Source organism: Parasteatoda tepidariorum, chromosome X1 (genome assembly GCF_043381705.1).
Source record: "Parasteatoda tepidariorum isolate YZ-2023 chromosome X1, CAS_Ptep_4.0, whole genome shotgun sequence".
NCBI lineage: Eukaryota > Metazoa > Arthropoda > Arachnida > Araneae > Theridiidae > Parasteatoda > Parasteatoda tepidariorum.
Window position 1 is genome coordinate 27,595,642 of NC_092214.1, and position 28,000 is coordinate 27,623,641.

The window sequence follows — 28,000 nt, forward strand, 5'->3', positions numbered from 1 at the left end:
GGTATTTTTTTACAACAGTTTGACGATTCTCCAACTGATAATTAAATATTAAATTTTTTTTATCCCATCGTACTCCATGTACAGATTTATACATATTTTCGAAGTTGCAAACTTATGAGTCTTAATCAATACTTTCAAACAAATTAAAATTTCAAAAATGCTCTTGCTAAATTCATTAACAAAAATGACCCTTTCAAGTCTTATTTCAAGTTTTTAATTGCATCCCAGAGGCCTGCAGTGCAGCACACAGGATACCTTTTGCGACAAGTTCAACTATTAATAATTTCAAACAATTGATCGAATGTTAATTTTTCTTATTTCTTTAAGCTCCCCGTACATTTTTCTAAACACCTACTGTAATTTGAAATTTTTGTAAGTCTTATAGTTTTTATACAGCAAAACAAAGTTGAAAGTTGAACACGCAAAACTACGGCATCTCGTGCGATTCTTTAATATTAGCTGTCGAAATGGGCTACAGGTGGCGTAGAGCAGAAATCTTTAAATATGGCAACACTTCACATGCTTTCACCATTAGCGTGAGGAGAGTCATAGAAAAAGGAAATCCGTTATTTTCTGTCTTCACTTTTAAATAGATTAAAATCTCTTAAGTTGGGAAACTATATGGAACTGAAAACTACATTAGACATAGTTCTAAAAGAAAGCGTCATGGAAATTTAAAAAAATATTTTTAACAATTAAATACGAAAAATATTAGGAAAGGGAAAAATATCGTAGTACATTCCTACACAACTGAAAAAAGGTGGAGAGGGAAGGGGAAAGGGCCAAAATCATGGAACCGGTCTTCTCCCCAGATGGCGTAAACGAGCGTTGCGATCGCCTATAGAGAGATCATATTTTCGACAACCAAGTAGTATTATCAAATGCTTTATTATAAAAGACAATTTGATATTAAACAATTAACAAAAAAAATAATAATGACAGTTTTCTCTTGGTGTATTGAAAATGGAGTTGAACGCATAAGAGCCCCACTACCTTAGGGCCTCGCTAAGCTTAAATCCGGCTCTATATATAATCTGTAATGTTCCCGTGGAGATTTGCCACTTTTGTCGGGTATTACATTTCACTTAGAAAAGAAATGGAAAAACAAAGCACCCTAGAGTACAGTAAGCAAAATAAAAAACTAACAATGCTTAATATCTTTCGATCTAATGAACGTATCTTCTCGTTCTGGAATCATCCTCAATTATTCAAAGGGGTTACCTCAAATATGCCAATTAATTAGTGCAGACGATATTTAAAGTTACGAAATTAGGCACAAAAATGCACTTTCTCTAAATAATTATACGGTTCCCAGCAGATCACCGAAGTCAAGCATCACTGGCTACGGTCAGTGTGCGGGTGGGTGACCACTTGGATCAGTCTGCGTAGGGACCGAGGGTGTGCGGTATTGGTCCTCGTTAAACTGTGCTACCGTAAAGTGCTCGACTTCGCGCGCAGGTCGTCGGGCTACCGAAGCGGGGGTGCCATCCCCTCCGCAGAGGATCAAAATTGTGATGGCATGTCTTCGGATCATCCTCCGGGATGTTTCCCAGACCGTCGCCAATAGCCCATTGTGCAGCTCTAGTGCGACGTAAATTAACAACAACTAAATAATTATACCTTTCCTCCGACCAGGGCCTGATTATCGCCTGGCCCAATAGGCACGGGCCTAGGGCCCCCACTTTTTGGGGGGACTCAAAAATTAGTAAAAAGTCCACAAATTACTTTTTTTTAAATACTGAAAGAAACAGTTTTTCCCAAAAAGAGACATTTTTTATTTCAAATTTTCTTTATATTGTGGTAAACCGAACTCGTGTAAACATTGCACTTATCAAATTCCAAAGTATAGCTGAAATTTAATTGGTGCAATTTTTACTCCAGAGGCTTAAGCAAATGCAACAAGAATGCATATTCGCAAAGTCTCTTATAATAAATTATCAGTGTCAACAAGAACTAAAAGCTATTATTAACAAATATGTAAAGCTGTAGATGGAAGGCTACAATCTTTAAAATAATTCAGCTAATCATTGTTTAGCAAAAATCACTGATTTCACTTGTTTGTGATCACCAAACCATTTTTATTTTCACCCAACATTTTATATTTTCCTTAAACATTTAGATGCGCAAACTTTATCTTAGAAAAATAATCTTTAATTGTCTGCTTTCAAATTTTTTTAAAATGCTTCTCTTGAATCATGCAGTTCAATAGATTCTTCGTATTGTTAGGACTACTCTTCAGAAATTTAATTTCAAAATATTTTGTTAGGAGCCCGGAAAATTTGGTGGGCCTTGGGCCTGAATTTGTCTTGATCGGTCCCTGACTCCTATGGATTCCAATTTCCGACCCCAAAAAAATAGGGGGTAGCCACCATCTGGGAAATATAGTCTCGATAGTTTGGTCAAGAGAACGTTCCAAAGTTTGGACCCCTTAATGTTAATTTTACTTTTTATGTATTTCGCCATATCTCGAGAAATTTTTAAACGAATTGAAATTTTTTACACACAATTATAAAATCCATTTATCCAAAAATAATTCTATGCAAAAATAACTTTTAATACATTTTTAATCATTTTTTATTATTTTATTTAATATTAGTCATTTTTGAAAGGAGGATTACATTTTTGAATTGTAAGGTATAAAAAATTTTACATCGTTTCAAAGAATATAATTTCACATGGGAAAATACAAAATTTAAGTGAAATCAGTTGAATAATAAGAGAAATCTAATTTTTAAAATACGACATTTTTGAAATTCGATTTCTCAGGAACTGTTCGACCGATTTCACTAAAATTTTGTAATATGCCATGTAAAAATGTATTCTTTGAAGTGGTTTAAAAAATTATGCACCTTACAATCGAAATTTTTTTCGAGTAACATTGAATAAAAAAGATTGCTAAATTTAACTAAAAGTTATTTTTTGCTTGGAACTATTTTTGGATAAATTAATTATATAATTGCGTGTAAAAAATTTCAGTTCGCTTATAAAGTTCTCGAGACAAAGCAAAATACACAAAAAGTAAAATTAACATTAAGAGGTACAAACTTTGAACCGCTCTCCAAACTAACCTATTGAAGGGACCATTTTTTCCAAATTGCGGCTAACCCCCATTTTAATTTTGGGTCAGAAATCCGAATCCGTCGAAGAAAAGGTCTGCTGATTCAGAGAAAGTACGTTTTTGTGTCTGATTTCGTAACTTAAAATAACGCCTGCTCTTATTAAATACCATATTTGAGTTCACCCCCTTGAACCAGGGGCGGATCTACTTAAGGGCTTTTTGGGCTGCAGCCCAGGGCCCCGTGGGTACAAAGGGCCCCAGTTCCCACTGAAAACAATAAGTGATATTTTGAATTGAAAAAAATATCGAATATTAGAAAAAAAATATATAAATTTGGCAACCCTGAGATCAATCAACCAATGCATGTGCGCGTCTATCGAACGGAACGGGGAATTATCCGTCGCTTGTTTTTGGTCAGTGAATTTTTTCGCGTCTATTACGGGGGACTTCCCACAGCGCCGCTTAACGCCCGACATAATTTTGCTTTTTTTTTTCGAGCTTCTGTTCTCGTCGTCAAAGTGGCAAACTTGTTTAGTTTACTAATAACTGTCTTGACTACCAGAAACCCTCTGATCCCACTGAAAACTATATTGGTGGCAAGAGGACTGTTATACCGAGGCGGAAAGAAATTTAGAGAATATTAAGTTTGTTGTTGTTGTTGTTAATTTACGTCGCACTAGAGCTGCACAATGGGCTATTGGCGACGGTCTGGGAAACATCCCGGAGGAGAATATTAAGTTTGAGAAATATGTTGATGTGGGCTTGTGGCCAGAATTGCTAGATAAGGATTTTATTAATGATATACTCTCACATGAAATGACTGACTTTCAAAATAAAGATCCGAAAAATATATATTCATCTTCAATAAAGAAATACAAAGAACAAAACCGAACATTTTCAAATAGGTATTTCATTAAGAAAATGACAAATTATCAATCACTGGAAAGATCTTGGTAATGTTCTTCGACCATGGTAGGTACTGTTTTTGGTTTTTGACTTGCAAACTTTTTTCTAAAATCCCTTCTCAATACACAACCGGATTTTCTGATTGGAAACGCATAGGAACTTGTTTAGAAAATCATGAAAATTCTAATGAGCATAAGAAATCAATGTTAGTGTGGTTGACACGTGAAGGCAACAAGTTAATTGTATCATTAAAAGACTTCGTGAACAACATAAGGCACCAATCAGATCAGAAGCTAAAGGAATACGAAGAGAAAGCTAAAAAATTAAGTACTAGTGTGGGAATAAACTACAATGACGTAAACAAGAGACGCACTACTCCAAAATTTTCAGATAAGTCTACCGATAAATTCTCAGTATACGGCGCAGGAAAATTTAAAAGAGACACGCTAAACGTTGCGTTAGATAAGCTGATTATGGATTTAAATAAAAGGAGCCAAGTGTATGAGATGTATAGCAAGAAATTCAAATTTTTAAGGGATTTGCATGACAAAAATATGGAAAACATAGATCTGGAAAGTGTACGTAATATTGTTGATTATTATCCAGATGACGTGGACGAGAATTTAGTGAATGAGTGCATTCAGTTAAAATCTTATTTACTTCAGTCTAAGCCAGAGTCTTACACCTCTTGTGTGAAATTTTTATGCTAATTTATGAAAAGAAATTTGCTGATGTTTTTCCAAATTGCTACACTATCTTAAAGATTTTTTTAACTTTGCCAATCACTAGCTGTGAAGCTGAACGCTCTTTCTCCAGAATTTCATATATCGAAAACAAATATAGGACAACAATGTCGAACCATCGACTAAATCATTTATCAGTTCTTTCCATAAACTGTGATTTAACGAAGGACTAACAATGTGATGAGCAAATAAAGGAATTTGCACCACAAAAATGCAGAAAGGTTGCTTTATAATTTATATAACATAACTACACATAACCTGTCAATTGCTTTTGCAATAATGATGTACAGTTGCTGTTTGTATAGACAAATAAAAATAAATAAATAAAATTATTTTATTGTCCTATTTTTTCTATATACTTATCTACACCACTATAGAAAAATTTTCTTGACAAAATGGCTATTAGGGCCCCTCAGTAGTTCCAGCCCAGGGCCCCACAAATCCACGATCCGCCCATGCCTCGAACCATTGAAATTGAGTCCTAGAACGTGAAGATCCGATCATTAAATCAAAAGTTATTCAAGGTGGTCCAGTTTTGTTATTTTTTATTTTGCGCACTGTACATTGGACACTTAAAAAAATTTATCTTGCAAATTTGCCCAGTTGGAACTTTAAATTTTATGAGATAAATATTTTTTACTCTTGTTCATTTTTGAAATGGTGCTTCAAACTTTGCTTTGCAAAGTGCTTTCCTTTTATTCCCTTAAAAAAGCTGTGATTTTTTTTCCACGACTTCGAACCTGTAACATTTTCTTTCAAATTTCAGATTCCATAACTTATTTGGTTCGGACAATCCGGATTTCGCTGGTAATTTTATCTCTGAAAAATGCGAATTGCATCTAGGAGTTATAGAGTAAATTTGAAAATCTGATTGATACAAGGTATTATTAGCATTACAGTGCTTTGATCGCTCATTGATAATGTAAATGCGCATTCGTTCCAGCTCTCAGCATGATAGTGAGAATTAGACACATTCTTAAATCTGCGGTGGCCAAGTCCTGTGAAACTTTTATTCTCGAATTCTTAACTGTCACTGTAGTGTGGTTGCCTTAGTGATTGAGCGTTGTTTACAAACACACAATTGAACTGTCAAGATTTGTCATCTTTTGTCAATAGTTTATTAGTTTATTCTTAGTTATTTTGAAACGTCAACTATGCAGTGCTATATGAGTAAAAAAGTACGTACTATTTACATAAAATTTGGGAAAATTTCAAAGCAGCCGAGACATTTCTGCAATAACTTATTGTTTTGCAACACATTTATTACTTGTTTTTGTGGCGTTACTATTACTTTTATCTTTAAATTTATACATTATATATATATATAGGCCTACTTTTGTTATTGTTTTTTGTTAAATAAATATTGTTTTTGGGGAGTGTTTATAATCTTCAATTTTTTTTAGAGATTTACATTGCTATACGTATTTCTTTATAATACCACTCTTGCTATTGATAACTTTATACTTTAACTAAACAAGAGCAGGAGGTTTGCTTATTTGTTAATTATGATTATTATAAAATAACATCCTAAAAGAGTTCATTCCCTGTCCTGAAGTAAAATCGCCTTTAAAGCTCTGTTTAAACTGAGTTGAGTTTGTCTAACTCTGCATTAATATTATTACTCTGTAAAATTAGTTTTTAAGTTTAACACAGCTGAAAAAATATCTATGCATTAATTATTATCCAACTCATAGATTTGTTCCTATTTAATCATGATTTATTGAGAAATTAACTTAATTATCTAATTTGTATATATTTTAGGCATGCTAATTAATGCTTGATCTCATTGTACATTTTTTTTAAACTGAATCACTAAAATATCTTTCAAAGTAGAATTGAAGAAAAAATAATAATATTTTTTTTTTTAAAAATTATCTTTTTTTTTTTTGAAAAAGAAATAGAAATTTTTATATGTATTACAAATACTATACATTGTATTTATCATTTAATCGCTGGAAGTAAAACATCTGAAATTCACAATGAATGAAGAGTGAAACACTGCTAAATTAGTAATTCATAAATTGTCCTTTTACTTCCCAAGTTCATGAAATAGAAAAAATTTAAAGATAAATAAAGTCAATGTTCATGTTTACTAATTAATATTTTCAAATAAATTAGAAAATGTTGGCTGTTTTGTATTTTTATTAATTAGTTATCTTGACTTATTAAATTATTAGAATTAAGAGATAACTATAAATATTAATTAAAAAGTATTACACATTTTCCTATCTGAGGACTTACCGTACGTGTGCCAGGTCTACTTTGATTTCATCAAAATAGGGGTAAAATAAATTGAAAAAATATTTGGTTGTTTAATTTACAATAAGCCACAACTATGTGTCTTAGAACTTGAGGTAGTACACATCTCTGTGTATTACCTTCTCTGAAAGTAGATTCCTTCTGGAGTGGTAAATTCCTGTTTTCAAAAACAAACTGTAAGAATATAAATACAATGGTTTAATTAAGGGAATTATTTTTATTTTTTTGAACTGCCATCAAATTAAATAATGTTGTGCATTTAAGGATTACTTTATGTATGATTGAGACTTAGTTCAAGTCTAAGTTTTGATGTCTATTAAAATTTATAATCTGTCTTAGTATAATGTTTACGTAGGATTGCATAGACTTTTTCAGAAGAGAGTCTCAGAAAAGTTTTAATAATATCAAGTGCTTATTATTATTTAAAAAAATTAATCTACCTTTCAGGTGCTTCAGGTATGAACAAATGCTTTTAAAACATTTAAGCAGAATCAATTAGAGGGTTAAAATTTCTCTATCTCGATAAATATTTTTCAAATGCAGTCCATGATTCCTAATAGTGAACATGCTAATTTACTCTTTATTAAGACAGATACATTAATAACTGAAATGTGAAGAAAGAAACGATCTTGTGACTTTAAACAAATACTTTAAAATTAAAATAAAAAATAATATGGAATTAATTAGTTTTAAAAATTTTTCCTCTTCATAAATATTTTTCAATTGCTGTTTTAATTTATAACTTATTAATTTTTCTAATAACAGACATATTTGTTTAATCTGGTCAATATACCTAAAATAACATTGACAATGTATGCATGTGGAATGTGTACCAGTGATTTTCCCTGTTGAATTAAGTTTTTGAACTAAGTATGTTGGCAAAAGAATTAATATCTGCTTTTGTAAAAAGGTTACAAATGTTGAAGTTAAAAGTTTTTGAAAAGAGTTTTCATTTTATGTTACTTATGACTCTAAAAATATTGTGTACGATTGTAATTAGTTAGATTTATATGCTACTATTTTAGATAGCCTTGCCAAAGAGCATTAACATGAAATCCATTGCCTGGAATAAAACCCATGGATACATAGCTTGTGGAGGTGAAGGTGGCATTCTGAAAGTTTTAAAATTAGAATCCAGTAAGTATTATGCTACAAATTGAAATTATTTTTTTTTAATAAACTAACTCATTATGTTATATGATTAAGATTCTTTTAAATAATATTATCTTGGACTTCTTTGTATTATATGTAATATGTTTGGCTGCATTAATGATGTTCTATACTTAAATAAAATATATTTTTTGATTAAATATTTTCAAAATAAATATGCATACATTTAAAGGACAAAATTTGCTGTACCATTTTTTATGGAAAGATTTTCTCAGGTTATATTTTTTAAAACTTACATTAATTTGTGTGAAGTCTCTTAGAAATTATTCGAAATAAGATTTTTTGCATTAATTCTTTAAACCTTTTTTTTCCCCAGAAATTTTTACTATTGAACGTGGGGGCTTTCTTATAACCTTCTCCTTGCTAGTTAGCATTAGGCCTTGTTCTTTCAGTAGAAAAGGAGCTGAGCCAGACTACAATTAAGTTTGGTGCCTGACCTTTGCATAGATTTTATACCCTGTTCTTGAGTCAAAATTTATGATTTTGTAGATGATATCTTATGTTTGAAAAACTTAGTAGATGAACCACTAACATAGGTTTTAGAACAAATTTTTGTTGTGTATATGTTAGAACATTAATTTAAGTCAATTTTTTTTAAATCAGTTTTCATAAAAGAAAGTTTATTTGAGGCCACCTTCTTGAGGTTACTATTCATTCTAATATGAGTATTTTCAAATAGGCAAAAATACCACTTAAATGTTCTTTCACCTAGTTCTTCTAATGTTTTTTTTTTGTCTTAAATGTCAGTAAAAAGTATAATTTAATGAGTTTAGCATATGTATTTCTCATTACAATGCAAGAAGTTCACTATTACACTATGTCTCCATCAAAATACCATTGTTAAAGATACAAAATTCTATGTTTATAACTAGTTAAAAATTTAGAACCTTCCACTTGCAGTAATTTTTAGGGGGGGTAATACGTTTTTCTATTATTTTAATGAGCAATATTATATTAAAAAGAACAAAACAGTATATATTGTTATTTGTTTTTATATCCATGCAGGGAAGGGAAAAACAAACACCTTATCTCTTTCTTAAATTCTTAACCCTTTAATTTTATAAAGCAAGTATGTGGTTGACCAACAGTCAAGAGCTATCTTCTTCCTCACTGGAGAAAAATTCTTCAACTGATTTGAAGAATCTTGTCTTACACTTCAAAAGAATATATTTTTTGTTCACCACATATCTACCATACATCTTACTCCCTTGTTTAAAAACTTACTAATTGACTAATTGAAATCAATATTCAGTGTAATCAATGGCATAAAAATCTGTTGCACTTTCTTGTTTTGTTTTTTTTTCTTTGTTTGCATTTTTTAAAAACTTCCTGCTAAGCCAACAATCTGAAGGCAAGGGCATTCTTCTATAGATACATGTTTTAAATCCAAATGAAAGAACGTAAATGTTTTGGTTTAATCTTTTATGCTTTTTAATGTTATTTTTACATTACATGTGTGTATTTGTTTATAACGACAAGCAACAATTACATTGTTATTGTGAATTGTCATTATGATGGACTTTTACTGTACTTTTAAAGATTGAAATAGTTTTTTATTTAGTGAAACTTAAGACCTTTTGAAAACAAGAGATTTTTTCTTTAAATTTTTGTTTCAAACTATTATTAAAAAATTCAAATGACTTTTTTTTTAATTTTGTTTAATTGTTGTCTAAATAAATAATGAAAGAAGAAACTCATAGAGGTAATTTTCTTGAGGTTCCTATTTAAAACTCTTCCCCTAGATTTTTTTGTTAGGCTACATTTAAAAAAAAGATTTGTTTGGTTTTGTTTTTTACAAGAGTGACTGTGATTTCTGTATTTTGCTTAAATTTTAATATTTAGTCTATGTTCTCTAATTTAGTTGTATAATTTTATTTACTTATTTTAGGAAAAGAAATTACTGCCAGTGTAGTTAGTTCATCTAGTCTTTCAACCAATCAAAGTTTAGAAGGACATACTGGTATTTGTTTTTTATTTTCATTTTTACTAAGATGAAATTTAAAGAGTGATGTTAGTTTATTATTTCTTATTTTTATTGCATTCTTCATTATGTCATACAATTATATAAATTCCAGTAGAGCATACTTAACTTTGGCTACTCAATTAATATTTTTAATAATTTAAAATGTCGCATGCATGAATTGAAATAATTTATATTTATTTATGGACCGTCATTAGAAAAACTAGAACCAAGTGGTTACATCTTTTAAGACATATGTGATTTTTTTTATTCACAGTATGTCTTGCGTTTCTCTATTTTAAAAAAAAAATTGACTCGTTAAACTTATCTCAACGTCTAGTTACACTTCTGATTATAAGAAAACTCTTGATGGAATGGAGTCTCTTTCATAGTTGCTGGAAGCTGTTTTATTTTGCATAAGATTGTGGTCCAAATCTCTATGGAAAAAAATGAATAGATATTTAATTTTATGTTTTTCGGAATAGTCTATTTGGATATGAAGAAGTATATTGATGCTTATCTAAAGCCTAAATAAACACCAAAGGCCTTTGTTGTTTCATTTAAAACTTTAAAGCACATTAATCATTGTTTATTAATAAGAAATAATAATTTCTAAAATTCAGCAAAACGTCTGTAAAATTAGAATTTGAAACCTTTTTAAATAATAATATTAAATATTCAAAAAATTTAGTTTTAAACTATTATTTTAACATTACAGTTTATTGTTTTAGAGGATGTAAATGTCCAAATTTTTCTGCTGTTGTGTTTTACCAAATGAATCCTGTATTTAAATACCTAGACTTCAAACTATAATGTACTGAAAACAGGATATCTTAATTACAATTTAAAGTAAAAAAAATCAAATTTTAGTTCATCATTCAGAATAATTAAAACCTCTGAGAATTAGTGCCTGCTTTTTTGGAATTTTCAGCTTGTTTTTTTTTTTTTGTTTGTTTTTTTGTGTTTTTCTATCAATGAAATATTGGTTTTTCCCCCCAAGTTATTCAGTGGAAAGTGGTGTGAAAAAGATAAAATTTCAGTAGAACTTCACTTGACTCAACACTTAGACAGTTAAAAAATATCACTTTCAAAAATAAATCTGTCTCTATTGTATTGAAAAAGCTAATACTTGATAAAATGTTTCAAAATTAAAAAGGATGTACAAAAGTTATCCTAGAAAGTGTTCCATTTAATGTAAAAATAATTTATAATTTAGTTTTATTCTCTTATGTAGTAAATAAAAGTTTTATATTAATAAATAGTGGGTATTAATTTTGTTTTTCTATTTGTTAATAGTTTAAAAAATGCACTTAATGATCAAAATAAATAATCTACAACCACTCTAAAATATTCATTTTAAATTTTATTATGATAGATATCTTTGACTTAATTTTTGTTACTTAAAACTTTTTTTTTACATTAGTTACTTATGTACATACACTTCTGGGTACTAACATTCAAAATGTAATCACATAATGTATTAAGTTAGAAAAACTTTAAACAAAATACAAATTTTTACTTTTTGATATTCCGAGCCTCATATTGATTCAACAAAATTAGTTTAGCTCTAGAATACTGAAAGAAAACACAAATAATTAAGATCATTGAGTGNTATTTTTGTTTTATTTCATTTGTTTTGTATTTAGCTCTAGAAGTAGTTATTATTTCATTAAATCTACCATCCAAAATATTTTTTGCTACCATTTAAAATTTATTGCTAAAAAGGTGTATTGAAAATTAATTCATTTCATGGGTGTTTTTTCCCTGGATTAATAAAATAACTTTTTATTGATCTGTTATAAGGAAATTTTGTTTTGAATGAATACCTCTGAAAAAAACAATTAAAACTAAATTAATTGAATTAATTAGATTAGTAGTTATACTACTAATCTTGTGTTAAATGTATGCAATTAAGAACATAAATTCAGGAATACATCAGCTCGTCCTTAGTTTGTGGTTTTTCTTACTTTTTATGTACAGGACTCCAAAAAAATGGGCCAGTCTGAATAACTTTTAATCTAATGATCAGATCTTTATGCTCTAGAACTTAATCTTAATGATTTGAGGTGGTGGACTCAAATATACTAATTAATAAGTTCATACGATATTTTAAGTTGCAAAATCAGACACAAAAATGTACTTTCTCTGAATGAACATAGCTTTTTTGCAACGGATTTAGATTTCTGACCCCCGAAATATGGGAGGTAGCTGCAATTTGGGAAATATAGTCTCCATAGTTTTGTCAGGACAGCGATCTAAATTTTGGACCCCTTAATATTAATTTTACATTTTTGCCGTAGCTCTCAAACTTTTGATGCGAATTGAGAAATTTTTACACACAACTATGAAATTTGTTTGTATAAAGATAATTTCATGCAAAAGATAAATTTTAGTAAATATTTATTATGTTTTGTTATTTTATTTAATAATAGTCGAACAAATTTTGCATTGTAAGGTATATAATTTTTTACTTATTAATGTATCTAATTTTGCATGGCAAAACACAAAATTTGAGCAAAATCGGTTGAATTGTTCCTAAGAAATTGAATTTTAGAAAAGCTGTATGTTTCAAATTTGATTTCTCAGGAACTATTCAACTTGTTTCACTCATATTTTGTATTTTGCCATGTACAATTATATACTTTAAAATGATACAAAAAAATTTATTCCAAGATCATAACCAAGATCTTTCCAGTGATTGATAATTTGTCATTTTCTTAATGAAATACCTATTTGAAAATGTTCGGTTTTGTTCTTTGTATTTCTTTATTGAAGCTGAATATATATTTTTCGGATTTTTATTTTGAAAGTCAGTCATTTAATGTGAGAGTATATCATTAATAAAATCCTTATCTAGCAATTCTGGCCACAAGCCCACATCAACATATTTCTCAAACTCAAACTTAATATTCTCTAAATTTCTTTCCGCCTCGGTATTACAGTCCTCTTGCTACCAATATAGTTTTCAGTGGGATCAGAGGGTTTCTGGTAGTCATGACAGTTATTAGTAAACTAAACAAGTTTGTCACTTTGACGACGAGAACAGAAGCTCGAAAAAAAAGCAAAATTACGTCGGGCGTTAAGCGGCGCTGTGGGAAGTCCCCCGTAATAGACGCGAAAAAATACACTGACCAAAAACAAGCGACGAATAATTCCCTGTTCCGTTCGATAGACGCGCACATGCATGGGTTAATTGATCTCAGGGTTGCCAACCTTATATATTTTTTTCTAATATTCGATATTTTTTTCAATTCAAAATATCACTTATTGTTTTCAGTGGGAACTGGGGCCCTTTGTACCCACGGGGCCCTGGGCTGCAGCCCAAAAAGCCCTTAAGTAGATCCGCCCCTGGTTCAAGGGGGTGAACTCAAATATGGTATTTAATAAGAGCAGGGGTTATTTTAAGTTACGAAATCAGACACAAAAACGTACTTTCTCTGAATCAACAGACCTTTACTTCGACGGATTCGGATTTCTGACCCAAAATTAAAATGGGGCTTAGCCGCAATTTAGAAAAAATGGTCCCTTCAATAGGTTAGTTTGGAGAGCGGTTCAAAGTTTGCACCTCTTAATGTTAATTTTACTTTTTGTGTATTTTGCTTTGTCTCGAGAACTTTTTAAGCGAACTGAAAATTTTTTACACGCAATTATATAATTAATTTATCCAAAAATAGTTCCAAGCAAAAAATAACTTTTAGTTAAATTTAGCAATCTTTATTATTTTATTCAATGTTACTTGAAAAAAATTCGGAAATTTTTTTGACTATTATTAAATGAAATAAGAAAAAATAATAAATATTTACTAAAATTTATTTTTTGCATGGAATTATCTTTGGACAAATGAGTTTTATAATTGTCTGCAAAAGTTTTTTAACTTGCTTAAAAATTTCTCTAGGTAGGACGAAATACACAAAAAGTAAAATTAACACTAAGGGGTCCCAATTTTGAATCACTCTCTTGGCCAAACTAGGGTGATCATATTTCCCAGATTGCACCTACCTATACTTTGGGGGTCAGAAATCTGATTCTGTTGGGAAAAAAGATATGTTTATTCAAAGAAAGTACGTTTATGTTTTTGTGTCTGATGTCGTAACTTAAAATATTGTCTACACTTATTAATTAGCATATTTGAGGTCATTCCCATAAACCATTAAGATTGAGCCCTAGAACATGAAGATCTGATCATTACATCAAAAGTTTTTCAACATGTTTTTTATTCGTCATAAATCAAAAGAAACGAAAGTTGGGGTGACTGTTTACTGAAATTGAAAGACTCTGCTTATAGTTATCACTATAAAAAAAATTATGTGGTAAAACAATTTAATAAATAGAATTCTTTAGCGTTTACTCAATGCCATGTATAGACAACCTCTAGATGACCTGCCAGTTGTGCACCCTCTTTAGCTTTTTATTCAGTGTGGGGGAACATTTAAACATTGAATATTCTCGATTTTCGTGAACAACAAACTGAAAGTTCCATTACTTTGGCTGGATTTTTAATTACATGAACAACCCATAACTTTCCAATATTCCCTCATATCAGCTCTATACAATGTTTTTTACTAATGCAAGTAATCAAGAATAATTTAGTTAAATATGATAATAAGGCTTGTTATCAGCTGTAAGCTATTTATTTATTATTGTAAGCAGTTTTGTTGAAAATTATTGTTGAATACTACTAATTTTTTTTATTTTCTTCATAGGTACAGTGTCATTTGTTCAGTGGAATGAACCATATCAAAAATTGACTTCATGTGACACTAATGGATTTATTATGGTTTGGATGGAACACAAAGGTATATAAATAAAAAAATTTAAAAATAATTCTTATGGTTTATGTAAATGAACCTTTTTTTTTTCATGCCTGAATTCAAATTTAAATCAAGGTTTTTATGGAGAAAAAAACTTAAAAATACTCAATTAAATACATATAATTGAAATAAGACACAGTTTTCAATTCTGACTGCTATTTTTATAAGTAATAGACTCATAATTTTTAATTATTATGTTTTGAAATATTGATTGTTACTGCTATTACTGATTATTCGTAAAGTGCTTTTGATTAACTTTTCTTTGTAACTGGAATGTCTAGTATTTTTTGTTCTCTTATGGAACAGTGATATTGTTAACAATCTTATTTGATCTTATGCATATATTCAAGTAGGCATAGTTTCTTAAATACAAAAAAGCAGTGATATTGCTATGTTCAAATTCTGCTTGCATTTATTCATCAGATATTTTTCCTTTTAAGTAAAAATTAGAACTTTAATATATATTATCAGATAAACTAAAAGTTTTAAGAATTTTTTTCAAGGTTTTTGACTTTTCTAGATTGATACACATTTATTTTGATTTTATTAATGCACAAAATAATATTTTGAAAATAGTTAAAGTTTTTGTCATAAATCGAATATCTTCTATAAAAAAAGGCCTTTCAACTTATTATGACTTGAAAATGTACAGTTTTCTTCTTAGATTGTCTTAGAAACTAATCATTCTTAGAAAACTGTGAAATATAACTTCGTGCCACAGTATAAAAATTATTCATGTCTTTTTTATTGGAAAGTTGGAAGATTTTTGTTTTAAGTCCATAGTTATATCTCTATTTTAATTTTTTTTTGTTTACTTATTTAGGACTTTGTACCTTTAATTTTGTAACTTTTGCTTAGAATTTTAAAAATATTCATATTTATAAAAAAATTTCAAATCAATTGCAGTTTAAAGCATTAGTTTTGATCGTTTAGGTATTTGGTATGAAGAAATGGTTAATAATCGGCAAAAGTCTTTAGTTAAAGGAATGTCTTGGAACCATGATGGTATGAAAATCTGCATTACGTATGATGATGGTATGTTATGACTATATTTTCATTATCTATATCAAGAAAGAACTGTATTTTTAAGAGCCAGTTTTTTTTAAAAAAAATTGAGCAAATCAAGCATGTTTGAATCCTTGAAATTTTTAATTTTCTTGAAATTTTCAAGATATTTTCTTTAATGTTAAACTATTTGCCACGTGTTTTTTTATTATTTTTTTGTAAAAAATAATTTTTTCTGGAAGCTTTAGGGATCAAAACTGAAGATACACTCTAATTTTTTTTTTTTTAAAAAAAACATTGATTTTCAAGTTGCTATACTTTTCGTGAAAGGAGTGAATCATGACACTAACCATTATTTTATGTTCTACTACATTTCACTAACATTAAGACTTAAAAACTTTCAGTGCACCTTTGCATTAATGGTCAAAGATCATTTAAAAATCTTCAAAAAGAATCTATTTTCTTAGACTTTGACCATCAAAATTTACTAGCACAAACAGTGAAGCATAACGGTACATATTTCGGTAAATAGATACCAATGTATTTACTTAAAGTAGCAATGAAACTGAAAGTATGCACAACTCAAAATCATTAACTGCTTCCATCAAAACTAGACAAGTATGAAATTTGCTAGAAAAGAAGCTTTAAGTATAACAGGAGCAAAATCAGTTCACAAACTTATGATATGGTTTTTATAATATGGTGCTAAAATCTCTGGCCCATACTGTAATAAGTATAACAGAAATTATAAATATCATTGAAAATATTTTCTTTCAAAATAACTTTTTTTTAGAAATATTTATTTCTTATTGTCTATATTGAATTGGTTGTGCTTTACAAAATTATGTATGAAAGATACACAATTAAAGTTCATCTTATCAGTTGTTAGCTTAGCTATTTCTTAAAAGTTTTTGAAGTTAGAAAATATTTTGAAGAGTCTTTACTAAGAATGTTTCTTGATGAAGGAAGTAAAAAACAATTAGCCGAAAACTATATCCTGCATTATCAAATTTTCCCCCACCTGAAGCATTGTAGATATTTCAGGCTTTGAAAACACAGCGGAGCAAGGATTAAAATATATTTTGAAAACTGATAAGGAAATTCACAAAAAGATAAGATGTTTGATGTTTTGCTCTAAAAGGAGAAAAAATTCTATTCCTATGAATGTTTTTAAAGATATGATACTCATGCTCAAAGAGGGCAAGGAAGTACAAGCAATAAATATTCATTACATTGTATTATCTTTCAAAAAAAAAAGTATTTCGACCTTTGTAATTTTCTTTTTCATCATTTCCTAATGGATAGTATAGACAGCTATGAATAGGTGAACTTCATTCATTAACATTCTGTAGATTAGTTGCATAAAAAAATATCCTTTTTATATTGAATTTATTAGCATCAAACTCTTCATTTATTATCATTTTTTTAATATTTTAGCTTGCCAGCTTTACAAAATTTGGTCTAATCCTAAATTTTTATGTTACATATTTTCAGTTGTATAATTATAAAGATATCTTACTATTAAGGTTTTTCATTTAGAAAATGCTATTTCTTATATTATGTATGGTATTAAGTAATTAAAAATAATGTATAACATATCTCGTTTGAGGTACGAAAGGCACAATTATTGCAATTTAGTCGATGAAAACTATCCAGTCTGTATTAATTTTTCTCATTTCTCTTTATATGAATTATTAGATTTCTGTTTCTTTATTCATAAGAAATTTCAATGATTTCGAAGAATGTTTCATAATCTCTAAATTTCTGAAATATGCTCTAAACAATTTAATTTTGATGATGAAAGTTATTTGAATTTTTATGGATGTTGTTTTACATAAAAAAGGGAACTATTTAATTTATTTTTATCTATTTATTTGCAGGAGTTGTTATTGTTGGATCAGTTGATGGAAACAGAATATGGGGAAAAGAATTAAAAGGACTCAATCTAACTTGTGTTGAGGTGTGTAATTCGTGACTTTGCATCCAAATTTATTTAACTGATATTTTTTATGGTATTAATTATTTAGATTATATCTTGGTTAAATGCACAATTTAAAAATAGTCATTACTTAAAATTTAATTTATGAATGAAAATGAAATTAAGAAAACAACAATTCTAGAGTGTTCTTTATTGCATACTAATCAGTAAAAGAAATTTTATCTTTGACTTCTTCATCTGTGCCTTTTTTTGTGATCCATAGCATATAAACCTTTTTACCATATCCTAGAAGGAGGTTTTATTCTAACTTATTTTACTGAAACTTCATATTTATTTAAATATTTCCATGTTCAAACATTTCAAGTATTTTTCATGTAGTGGTCTCCTGACGGTCGCCTTCTACTACTTGGTTGTAATAATGGTGAAGTTCACATCTATGAGTTTGGAGGAGCTTTTGTGGTAAGTTTAAGCCAAGTATAAAAACGTGTATGTTATTAATAGTAACATTGATGTTTTGAATTTTATTGAAGAAATGAGGTTTTTAATATTAATCGCCCGGTGGCTGAGTGGTAGCGCTTCACGCTCCTGTGCCACAGGTTCTGGGTTCGATCCTCGGGCTGGGCAAGGTTGACTCAACCTTTCATTCCTTCAGTGGGTCGATGAATGAGTTCAAAGCTGGCTTGGGAACTAAAACACAGGGGATTTCGCGTTCGGCTGACCACCTAACCGGAACAGCTGCTTCTGAACCCCAGAGCCCTAGGTCAAGAAAACTGAGGCACAGTAGGCCTTGGCCCTCTTTGGGCTGTCGCGCCACTGAGTTTAGTTTTTAATATTAATACATTTGACTTTGAAAGTCTATATACCAGTATACATCATGCTCAAATACTTGATATTTGTAGCTGCATTTATGATAAATATTTAATTAATGAAAATGTTGATAAATTATATTGGATAGATATTTGTAAATTTAATCTTTTTTGACAATGTACTTTTTAATGGCCTTGATTTTTAACAAAAAATAAGGATTCTGCATTGTAATTCTTTTTCTAGCGCTTTGGCTAATATTTTTTTACATTTTTTTGAAGCTAAGTGTCTTGATTTTAATGCTTTTAGATATATTGATCATTTAATTGTGTTAATTATGATTTTATTTTTAATATTTGTCGTAAAGATTTGGTTTTGAAGAGGACTAATGAATATTTAGATTTCAAAATTGATACTGATAATTATCAAATTAAAATTGGTGTTTATGATAAAAAGAAGGCTTTTAAGTTTAAGGTTATTTTTTTCCGAAATTTTGATGCCAATTTGTGCAGTAAAATATTAAAAAATTTGGTTTTTTCTCAATTGTCTAGAATTAATAAAATTAGCAATAATGTTGAAAATTTTCAAGAGGCAGCATGTAATTTTTTTAAAAATTTGGATCGTAATGGTTTTCCTGCATTATTCAATTTAAAATTAGAGAAATGATTAAAAATTATTAGTTTTCTTTTAATAGGGCAAGATCGAGTCTTAATTGATTTGGCCCAGTTAAACATTTCTACTAATGATGGCAACTGTTTTCTTGCTCTTTTTCTTTTTTTCTCCCTTCTGTGCATTAGATTAGCGGGCATTGTCTTTTCATTAATTCAGTTTAGTTGAGGTTTTGTAGTATGTTGTGTTCTTTGGTTTTGGGATTTATTATTTTTAAGTAAGTTTTTGAACATTGTTTCCTTTTGTATTAATTTAGGTATTATACTTTTGTATTTGTCTTTGTGTTTTGTATTCTTTATTTTCTCTTCCTGGACTTTTGGCAAATCCATTTGGGTACAGAGAGAGCAACTTAGATATTTGTCATACTCTCTTGATAGAAAAGGTTTTGTGTTTTAATGACTTACAGAGCTGGTACCCCCTGATGACGTCAGCTTCGGTTGTCATTTATATCTTTTTCGTTGTTTAATTCTTTATATTTTCTATATAATGATAAAGCATTGCAAAACAAGATCTGAAATTTTTAAAAAAAAATCTGTGAAACATAGTGTTTCATAGTGCAACTAAAAAGAAATCACAACATTTGTAGAACCACTAATTTTAAATTTTACTATATAATTTGTTTCTAGATACTTAAAGATTTTATGTACTTTATTAATTTTTTTTATTTATTTGTTTTTGCACTGGCTATCTTTGTTTGAAAAATATTTTGTTTTTATTGTTTTCCAATAAATTGTAAAATACTTTCTGAATCCTTTTTATATTTCTCTTTCATATTTTGAGTAATTTTTTTTATACTATCTACTTTATGGTTAAAAATGCTAACATAATTTAATCTAAATTTACATTCAACATTTTATTATATATTATTTAGTTTTAACTCAATATACTCATTGCATGGTTGGTCCCTTATAAAAAAAAAATATCTATAGCGAAATGAAAAATATTAGTGCTTAAATGTTTTAATTTTTAATTCTCAAAAAATATGTTTAAATGATGCAAAAATGCTTGATCATTTATTATTTTATTCTTAGGGTAAAATTCCAATCTCAACATTAGCTGATAATAAAAAGAAAGATGATTTGATGATGATAAGCTGGTTTAAGAAACAAAAAGATCCAGACATTCCATCATTAGCAGTAGTCTTCGAAAGTGGCCATATTCAGTTGATGAAAAATGAAAATGATAGCGGTAAACAATGATTTGATTTTAAAGTATAGGAATTTTTAACGTAAGATTAATCATCACCAAATAGTATGTTTGTATTAGAAATTTCTGTCTTTAATATGACATGTAAGTACTTCTGTTGTTGCAAACTGACTAAAAATGGATTTTCTATAATGCTGGTCAGTTTAGTTTCAAGTTTGTAACATATAATACAACTGTCTTCCAATATTTCTAACAACATTGAATTTGATTAGTGTTAATCATAGTTTGTTATTATGTCTAAGCTAGAGGTGCACAACCTGTTAAAAATTAGGAAATATGTAATTTACGCATTTAAGTTTTAGGCGCACCCAATCTCAATCAATGTCGTTTTTCTATGGCTTACGCTACGGACTTATGCATAGTTTTGAAAATCCGACTAATTTTTATATGTCATTATTACGATACATGACTTTCAAATTTTAGTTATCGCTTTTAAAATTCTCCATGTGTACCGATTTCATCGTAAATCCAATGACTTTTTGGTAGTTATTGCTACCCATTTTCACGTAGTCACTTAAAAGTACTCATCTCATTTCATATTAACGAGATTTAAAAATCATCCTTTGCGATTCGTATTCACGAGATTTGAAATCACATATCGCGATTCCCGTTCTGGAATTAAAAAATCATACGTTGTTACTCTTCTTGCAATTCAAAAATCATACACTGCTATTCATATTCACAGGATTTAAAAACCATATATTGTCATTGATATTCACACGTTTTAAAAATCATACGTTGTTAGTCTTCTCGCAATTTGAAAACTACACAATCTTGATTCGTATTAACACGATTTAAAAATCAAAAATGGAAGAACACCGTCTGGAACAGATTCAAAAACTGATTAAGTTATTTGCCTTAAGTTCAACACTACCCACAATGACAGCTTCTGTGGAAAGACTGTTTTCCTGAATGAACTTGGCATGTTCAAAACTACAGAGCAGTCTGTAGTTTTGAACTGTCTGTACTTTCAACAAAATCATTACATTTTCATTTAATGACTCAAAAAAGCTATCATCACATGATTAAATAGATAAAATTATCACAATATTCGAAAATTGCAGGATAACCATTAAGAAATTTTTTAAACCATTTTCTACCTACTTGGACAATTTTATATGATTTTTGATTATATGCTGAGAAATTATTTGTATATCGTTAAATTTTAACTGTAAAAAATTTTATCGAGATAAGTTTTATAAAGTAATGTAAATTTTAATTAATTGTTAATATATATGTGTATTAATTGTAAATAGTAAGTGTCATGTTAAAAAAGTATTGGTCCATAAAGAGTTGTAAACAAGTATCTTAATAGTTTTTTATTGTTAAGTGAAATAATTCCTTCAAAATTAATGTTTTCTTTCTTTCTTTTTCTTCTCTCTCTCTCAGCCCCTTCCTCTTATAATTAATTTAAAATATAGAAAAATGCTTTAAAGTTGAAGTACAATCCCTACTAAATGTTGAATCTTATTTTCCGCTGAAGGGGTTTTGTTTTAATTTAATCATTTTTAACGCTATAAACTTTCATTAAATCAAAATATTTAACTTACATTTATTTTAATAACTAGAATATTTATTTTTTTAGAAATTTAATTCTATGAACAAATTTTTTGACGATGTTTAAAGGGACTATGTAATATGATAAAAGAAAACATGAATTTTCCCATTGTGTTAAATTATTTCAATTTATCTGAACCTTTTCTGATAAATTGATTCTGACTTTCTGATTTTGTTTTTTTCCTAAGTAATCAGTTTTGCAGTTTCTAATTTTAAACATTTAAAAGTATTTAATTTTATGCATGCATATTACAAGGTTAACTGACAAAAAGAATTTAGTGCCTAGAACAATGATGTTTATATAACAATTCTGTCAAAATACTTTGGCATGTGGCCCTTCATTAGTCAATCATGTCTGCTTCACTCAAAAAGGTTGTGCACCTCTAATCCAAGCTGATATTTAAAGTAGGAAATTTATTTTAAAAAATTATTTTCTTCTAAGGATTCTTAATTTCTTTTTTATCTAGTTTTCAAAATTATTTTCTTAAAGTCTTTTGTGTCAGTTTTTAATTATTTTTTAACAGGTGCTTGTGTAATTGATACTGGTTTAATAATTACATCTTTGGAATGGAATTTCAGCGGTAGTATTATAGCTGTAGCGGGTAAGAGAGAAAAAATATCTTCCCCAGATGAAAAATCTCATGAAGTTAAATTCATAAACCCATTTGGTGAGGTACAGTTACATTTATTTTATATGTTTATTTGTTTTGTTAAAGCAGTGAATGTGATCAAACATATGGTTTGGTTTGGTTTGGGAAGAGAATTTAAGAAATTTATCAATTTAAAGAATTGTCTAAAAATATTGAGCCTTTCGTGCACGACATAGTTTTCTTGTTATAAATCTCAGTCTTGATGATTCACAATGGAGAAAGTTCAACACTGTTTGACAGCTGTCCTTTGTGGCTTGTAGATGTGTAAAAAAGGCTGCTTTTCTTAAAATCAGACAATTTATTATCTCACAGCATTTATCTTTATTGACGCATCAAAAGAGAGAGAACTTCTCTGGATGGTATTAGTATCTCCTTGTTGTAGACCAGATCTGTTACCTTTAGCCTACTATTTATTTTAATCTCTTCAAAATTGCTGAGCAGAATTTAGTTTATTTGAAAAGAGACTGATGACACCTTGCATCATAATTATATTGCTATTAAACACAACAGTTCTATAGAAGTGAGATTATAGCATTGGCAGAATAATGTCAGTTATTACTTTAAAATTATTATAAACCTATTGTTGAACAATTCCAGAGGCTCTATACATTTTAGACAATACAATATTACATTTATGAGTCAAAGAATTTCATTTTGTGAAACATATAAAATCTGAGTCCAAACAGCTTTCACTCTTACAAAAGAACCTCACAAACTGTCACTTTCCAAAGTTTGGGATTTTCAGTATTATTAAATTTTTGTCCATATTAATGAATAGGTAAACAATTATCTTCACTAGGAATTCTATTAAGTTATAACAACTGAAATATTTTATATTTTGTAAAAATAGACAATGTGTGAAGGACAAAGTTAGCAGATTTAATCAACAAAGGTGATGTAAAGAAATTCTCAAATAAATATCTTAAATGGCACAGTACTGTTTATAAATAGTGCAAAAATACAGTAGCAAACCAACCATAAATAGAAAACGAAAATTTTCCTTCTCATCCCCAACCTCAGTAGGGAACGAGAGGGGAGGTGTGTATGAATAAGAACATCTGCTACTGTGCCCCTAAATATGATGCTTTCCTTTATAGACCTGTTCCAAACCTTGGGGGACCAGTTTTGTTTACCTTTTGGCTATGAAGTTGGTTAACAGTTCAGTTTGCTACATCACGAAATGAAAAAATAACATGCAATGTCTATTTACTCTTTATATCTCTTAACGAACACATTTTTTGCAAAAAGAAGGATGGTCTCCTCGAGAAGTTTCTCTACACATTGAACATGCTTCACAATATACCAAAAAGCATTAAATTCAGCGAGTGACTATTTATGAGGTATATAAGTGTACTTTTCTGCAATTTCAAACTTAATTACCTGATGTTTTGTTGTTCTTAACAGGTTCTTCACATTCTTCGGTTTGGAGGTAATATTTGTGGACTCTCTTGGGAAGGCGATGGTCAGAGAATCGCTCTTGCTGTTGACTGCTACATATTTTTTGCTACAGTGAGACCATATTATAAGGTTAACACTACTTAATTCAGTTGTCCTTATTATAATGAATATTATTTATTTGTATATATGAATTATTTTAATTAAAACCTCATTATAGCTTTTAATTGTTTATGATTAATGCTTTTTAGTGGTGCTATTTTTCCAATACATTGGCCTATGCATTCAGTAAGTCATTAGATCGTAAAGAAACAACAATTATGTTTTGGAACTCCAACACAAAAGAAGTTAGTTTTCTAGATATATTCCTTTTACTCTTTTAAAGTTAAAACCTTTTTATTTACAAAATATTTTTATAACTTCACGTCTTTTCTTAGAAACATATTAAACTGGTGAAAAATCTCTTTGCATTAACATCCCATTCTGACTTCTGCTGTATTGCCACTCGAAGTGATGATTTATCAAAAGAAGTAAGTGCTCTATTTGTCATTAAGTTTATAATTTGTCAATATCTTTTTTTTTTTCAAAGTATTCATCAACTTAACAACATTGACTAAGTGATATAGTTTCATGCCTTCTTGAAACCTTAACATTCTCATCATCGGATGTTGACTCCATATGAAATATTGTGCTTAAGCTTGTTGCTAAATTTTTGTTTTCTTGACCTATATACTTAATTTATGCTTCTTTGATCTATATTCTAAATTTTGCTTCCTAAACTTTGTTTATTGGAAATAATATTTATAATATTTGCTTATTATTTCAGTATTCTCTGATTGTGTGCAATGCAATTGGCTCACCCATTGATTTGTGTAATGTTAGTTTAGAACCATCTTTTCTTTGCATGAATGGGTCTGACGTGTTTGCAGCTTCTCGCAATTGCTTCTGTAAATTTCACTTCCACTCACCAAAGAGCAAATCTCTGATGCAATTCTCCAGTGAAAAACCTGGATTATCTGAAGAAAGGTAAATTTCTTGTACCACTTGTTAATACCAGAAGAACAAAATTTATATGTTGGCCTAATTTTTACTATTGCACATATTTAAAACTTGTATTCTAAAATGTATTATATATTTCATTGCAATACAGAAATCATCAAACAGTTTTTACAAAAGAGTTTCTTATAAATATATTATAAGAAGTTTATGCTTTTTATTAAAATAAATTGTCTATTATAAATGTTTATATATCAGTATGTAATGCTAGATTATTTAAGACTTTATATTTTGGCTTAATAATTGTTTAAATTTACTTAAATTCAAAACTGTATAGTTGAATAAAATCATAATTTTTTTGTTTTGAAAATTTCTTTGTTAATGTTTTAATAAAGATTTTAAATGTTTATTAGTCTACTTTATTAATTTCAAAAGTGCAAAAAAGAAAAAATAACCATTTGAGTATTTAACTCTTAGTCTTTTTAATACCATATTTCTTATGTAATCTCTACAGTGCTTGTTCCACCACTAAATGTTTAAATCCTTTTAAAAAGTGCATTCCAATTTATCCTATGCATTCCAAAGCTCTAGTTATGTTTTTTTATTGTACTATTTGTTTCTTTATATTTGAAATCACTCTTGTTACGAAAAATTCTGAAGATATTTTCTCTTTTGGTGGTATTTAGCTATCTTAATCTTACTTTATTATTCCTATTAAATGTGATATTTATACACTACTCTTTTTTAATTAATCAGTAATTGTTTGTTTATGATAAAAATTTCCTTGATTGCCAATATCTGTGAAAGATTTGGAGGAAAAAATTAATAATTATTTTAGCAATGCTGCATCAACTATAACTTTTAATTAAGAAAGTTGTTAAATATTACTTGTTTATTATGTTTAGTAGCTAGATGCAGACAAACAAGGATAAGATGTAATTTATGTTAATGAGTTGATTATTTAATTACAGATGCACTGTTTACGACCTACCAAATATTGAGCAATACTCTGGTGATAATCTCAGAAATGTAAGATTATTTCTTTACTGTTTATTCACAGATACTTATCTTAAACTAGGTAATATTTTATAGCCTAAAAAATTTTAGTTCAAATTTAGTGTTTTTGTTCCCTATTAACTTTCAATTGTTTTTTCGCAACTTTTAGTTCACCATTATTTAATCTATATAATTTTTTCTACGAGATTTAAAAACCAATGATTGTATTAAAATACCTTTTTTTATATATATCATTGATTTTAAGAAATATTTTTTGTATTAGATTTTAAATATTGCAAAAATGACCAACCATAATTAAGTGAAGCTTCTTGCATTATTTTAAACACTATTTCAACATTTGTAGTAAGAGATTAAAAATACAAGATCATAAAGCAATTATTTGTTCTTGACATATCTTTTGTGTTTGTGCAAATGGTATTATGTTAGTACAAGATGGCTAAGTCAAATTTAAATTTCAAATTTAATAATTATTTGTTATTAACTACTTGCAACAACAAAATGTGCTATGCTCAATGAAAAATCATTTAAATAAAGTTTTCATTTAAATAAATTTTTTTAAATAATCTTTATATAAATTTATTCTTTTCTAAATCTTTCTGAACTTAAACAATTTGTGTAATTGAAAAAAGCAGATTTTATTTTAATGGAATGTAATAAAGACTCATATGATCAAAAACATGACTTACTTGTATTTTCAATCCACAAAATTATTTTAGCCGTAATAATTTCCATGCATTTTTGCATATTATATGTGCCTCAAAATTTTCTCTCACCAGCTTGCCATCGGTGATCAAATATTTAAGACTGGCGAGTAATTTTCATCTTTTAAAAAAATTGAGTTTTAAACTGACTATGAGCGCTTATATTATCATGCCTGATTGAAGCAATGTATGAAGTATGCTGTTACCTTTTTTATTTATTACGAAAAATGCTGTGTCACTCACTTTTCACTTATGAAACTGTTGCCTTTGAAAAATTTAAATCTTAAGACAAGCATAATTTGGTTTAATATAATTATTGTTATAAAAATGTTTAAATTTTTAAGTTAGTGTTCTTTTATGTGTTTGGTTACAATTAAGCTTTTCATAATACATCAGTTAATATTGTAAAAATTGTTGTCATTTTTTTAATTTGTTCCTCTAGATAATAAATTTTATAAGTCTAATGAGTCTTTATAATTTTATAAGTCCTCTAGATAAGTGACAAAAAAAAATAATTTTCTTCTACTGCTCATTTTAAAAGAGGGCGTTGTTTTCTTTTATTTCAAATGTTTCTTTTACATTGAGTTAGTTTCAAAAAATTTCTGTTTGACCAGTTTTCTGTGAGTTTTTGTATTTTCATTTTTGCATTATATTCTCAAGATTTTGTTTGAAATTTCTCTTCTGATTTGATTTTATGTGTGATGCCACAATTGGCATTACATATTTATTTTTCATTACTTAGCTTATTTTTTATTAATGAAATCATATTTAAAATGAATCAAAGACTTAATCTTTTGAAACGAACATAAAATATTTTATTCTTCTCTTATAGATCAATATAAAGGATACTTTTTATTTCATTACTAATGCAGACTTATTAATTCACTGTCGCCTCTAATCGAAAACAGAAATCTATTTATAACTTCTTATTCTAATTTCTAACCGCAGAAATTTTTCAGTTGCATGGTTGTAATAATTCTCATAAATTTGTTGGCGACTCGTGATCGCCAAGGTATTATTTTAAACCCAATATTGATATGCTGGTTGGCTTAGTTTTGGCTATGTTATAATTTATTAAATCGCCAATTTTGGATGTCCTACCCATGCTTCTGTGTCCGTTGGGAACAAAATACACGTACTTTTAAATATATTGT

The 28,000-nt window shown here is 28.5% G+C and overlaps 1 protein-coding gene across 2 annotated transcripts in view; it reads left to right on the forward strand.

Moving 5' to 3' along the window:
• The first annotated feature begins 5,739 nt into the window (after positions 1-5,739).
• The window catches only part of LOC107446665 (intraflagellar transport protein Oseg4), a 45,912-nt gene continuing 23,651 nt past the window's right edge, over positions 5,740-28,000 (forward strand). For both annotated transcript variants that reach the window (XM_016061365.3, XM_043043946.2), the window contains exons 1-14: positions 5,740-5,885; positions 7,992-8,103; positions 10,025-10,096; positions 14,800-14,892; positions 15,841-15,942; positions 17,793-17,872; positions 18,230-18,310; positions 20,356-20,512; positions 22,612-22,760; positions 24,142-24,264; positions 24,384-24,479; positions 24,570-24,662; positions 24,959-25,158; positions 26,100-26,157. In XM_016061365.3, coding sequence (XP_015916851.1) covers positions 5,862-5,885; positions 7,992-8,103; positions 10,025-10,096; positions 14,800-14,892; positions 15,841-15,942; positions 17,793-17,872; positions 18,230-18,310; positions 20,356-20,512; positions 22,612-22,760; positions 24,142-24,264; positions 24,384-24,479; positions 24,570-24,662; positions 24,959-25,158; positions 26,100-26,157 — 1,440 coding nt within the window. In that variant the 5' untranslated portion in view covers positions 5,740-5,861. The remainder of the gene's footprint in view (positions 5,886-7,991; positions 8,104-10,024; positions 10,097-14,799; positions 14,893-15,840; positions 15,943-17,792; positions 17,873-18,229; positions 18,311-20,355; positions 20,513-22,611; positions 22,761-24,141; positions 24,265-24,383; positions 24,480-24,569; positions 24,663-24,958; positions 25,159-26,099; positions 26,158-28,000) is intronic.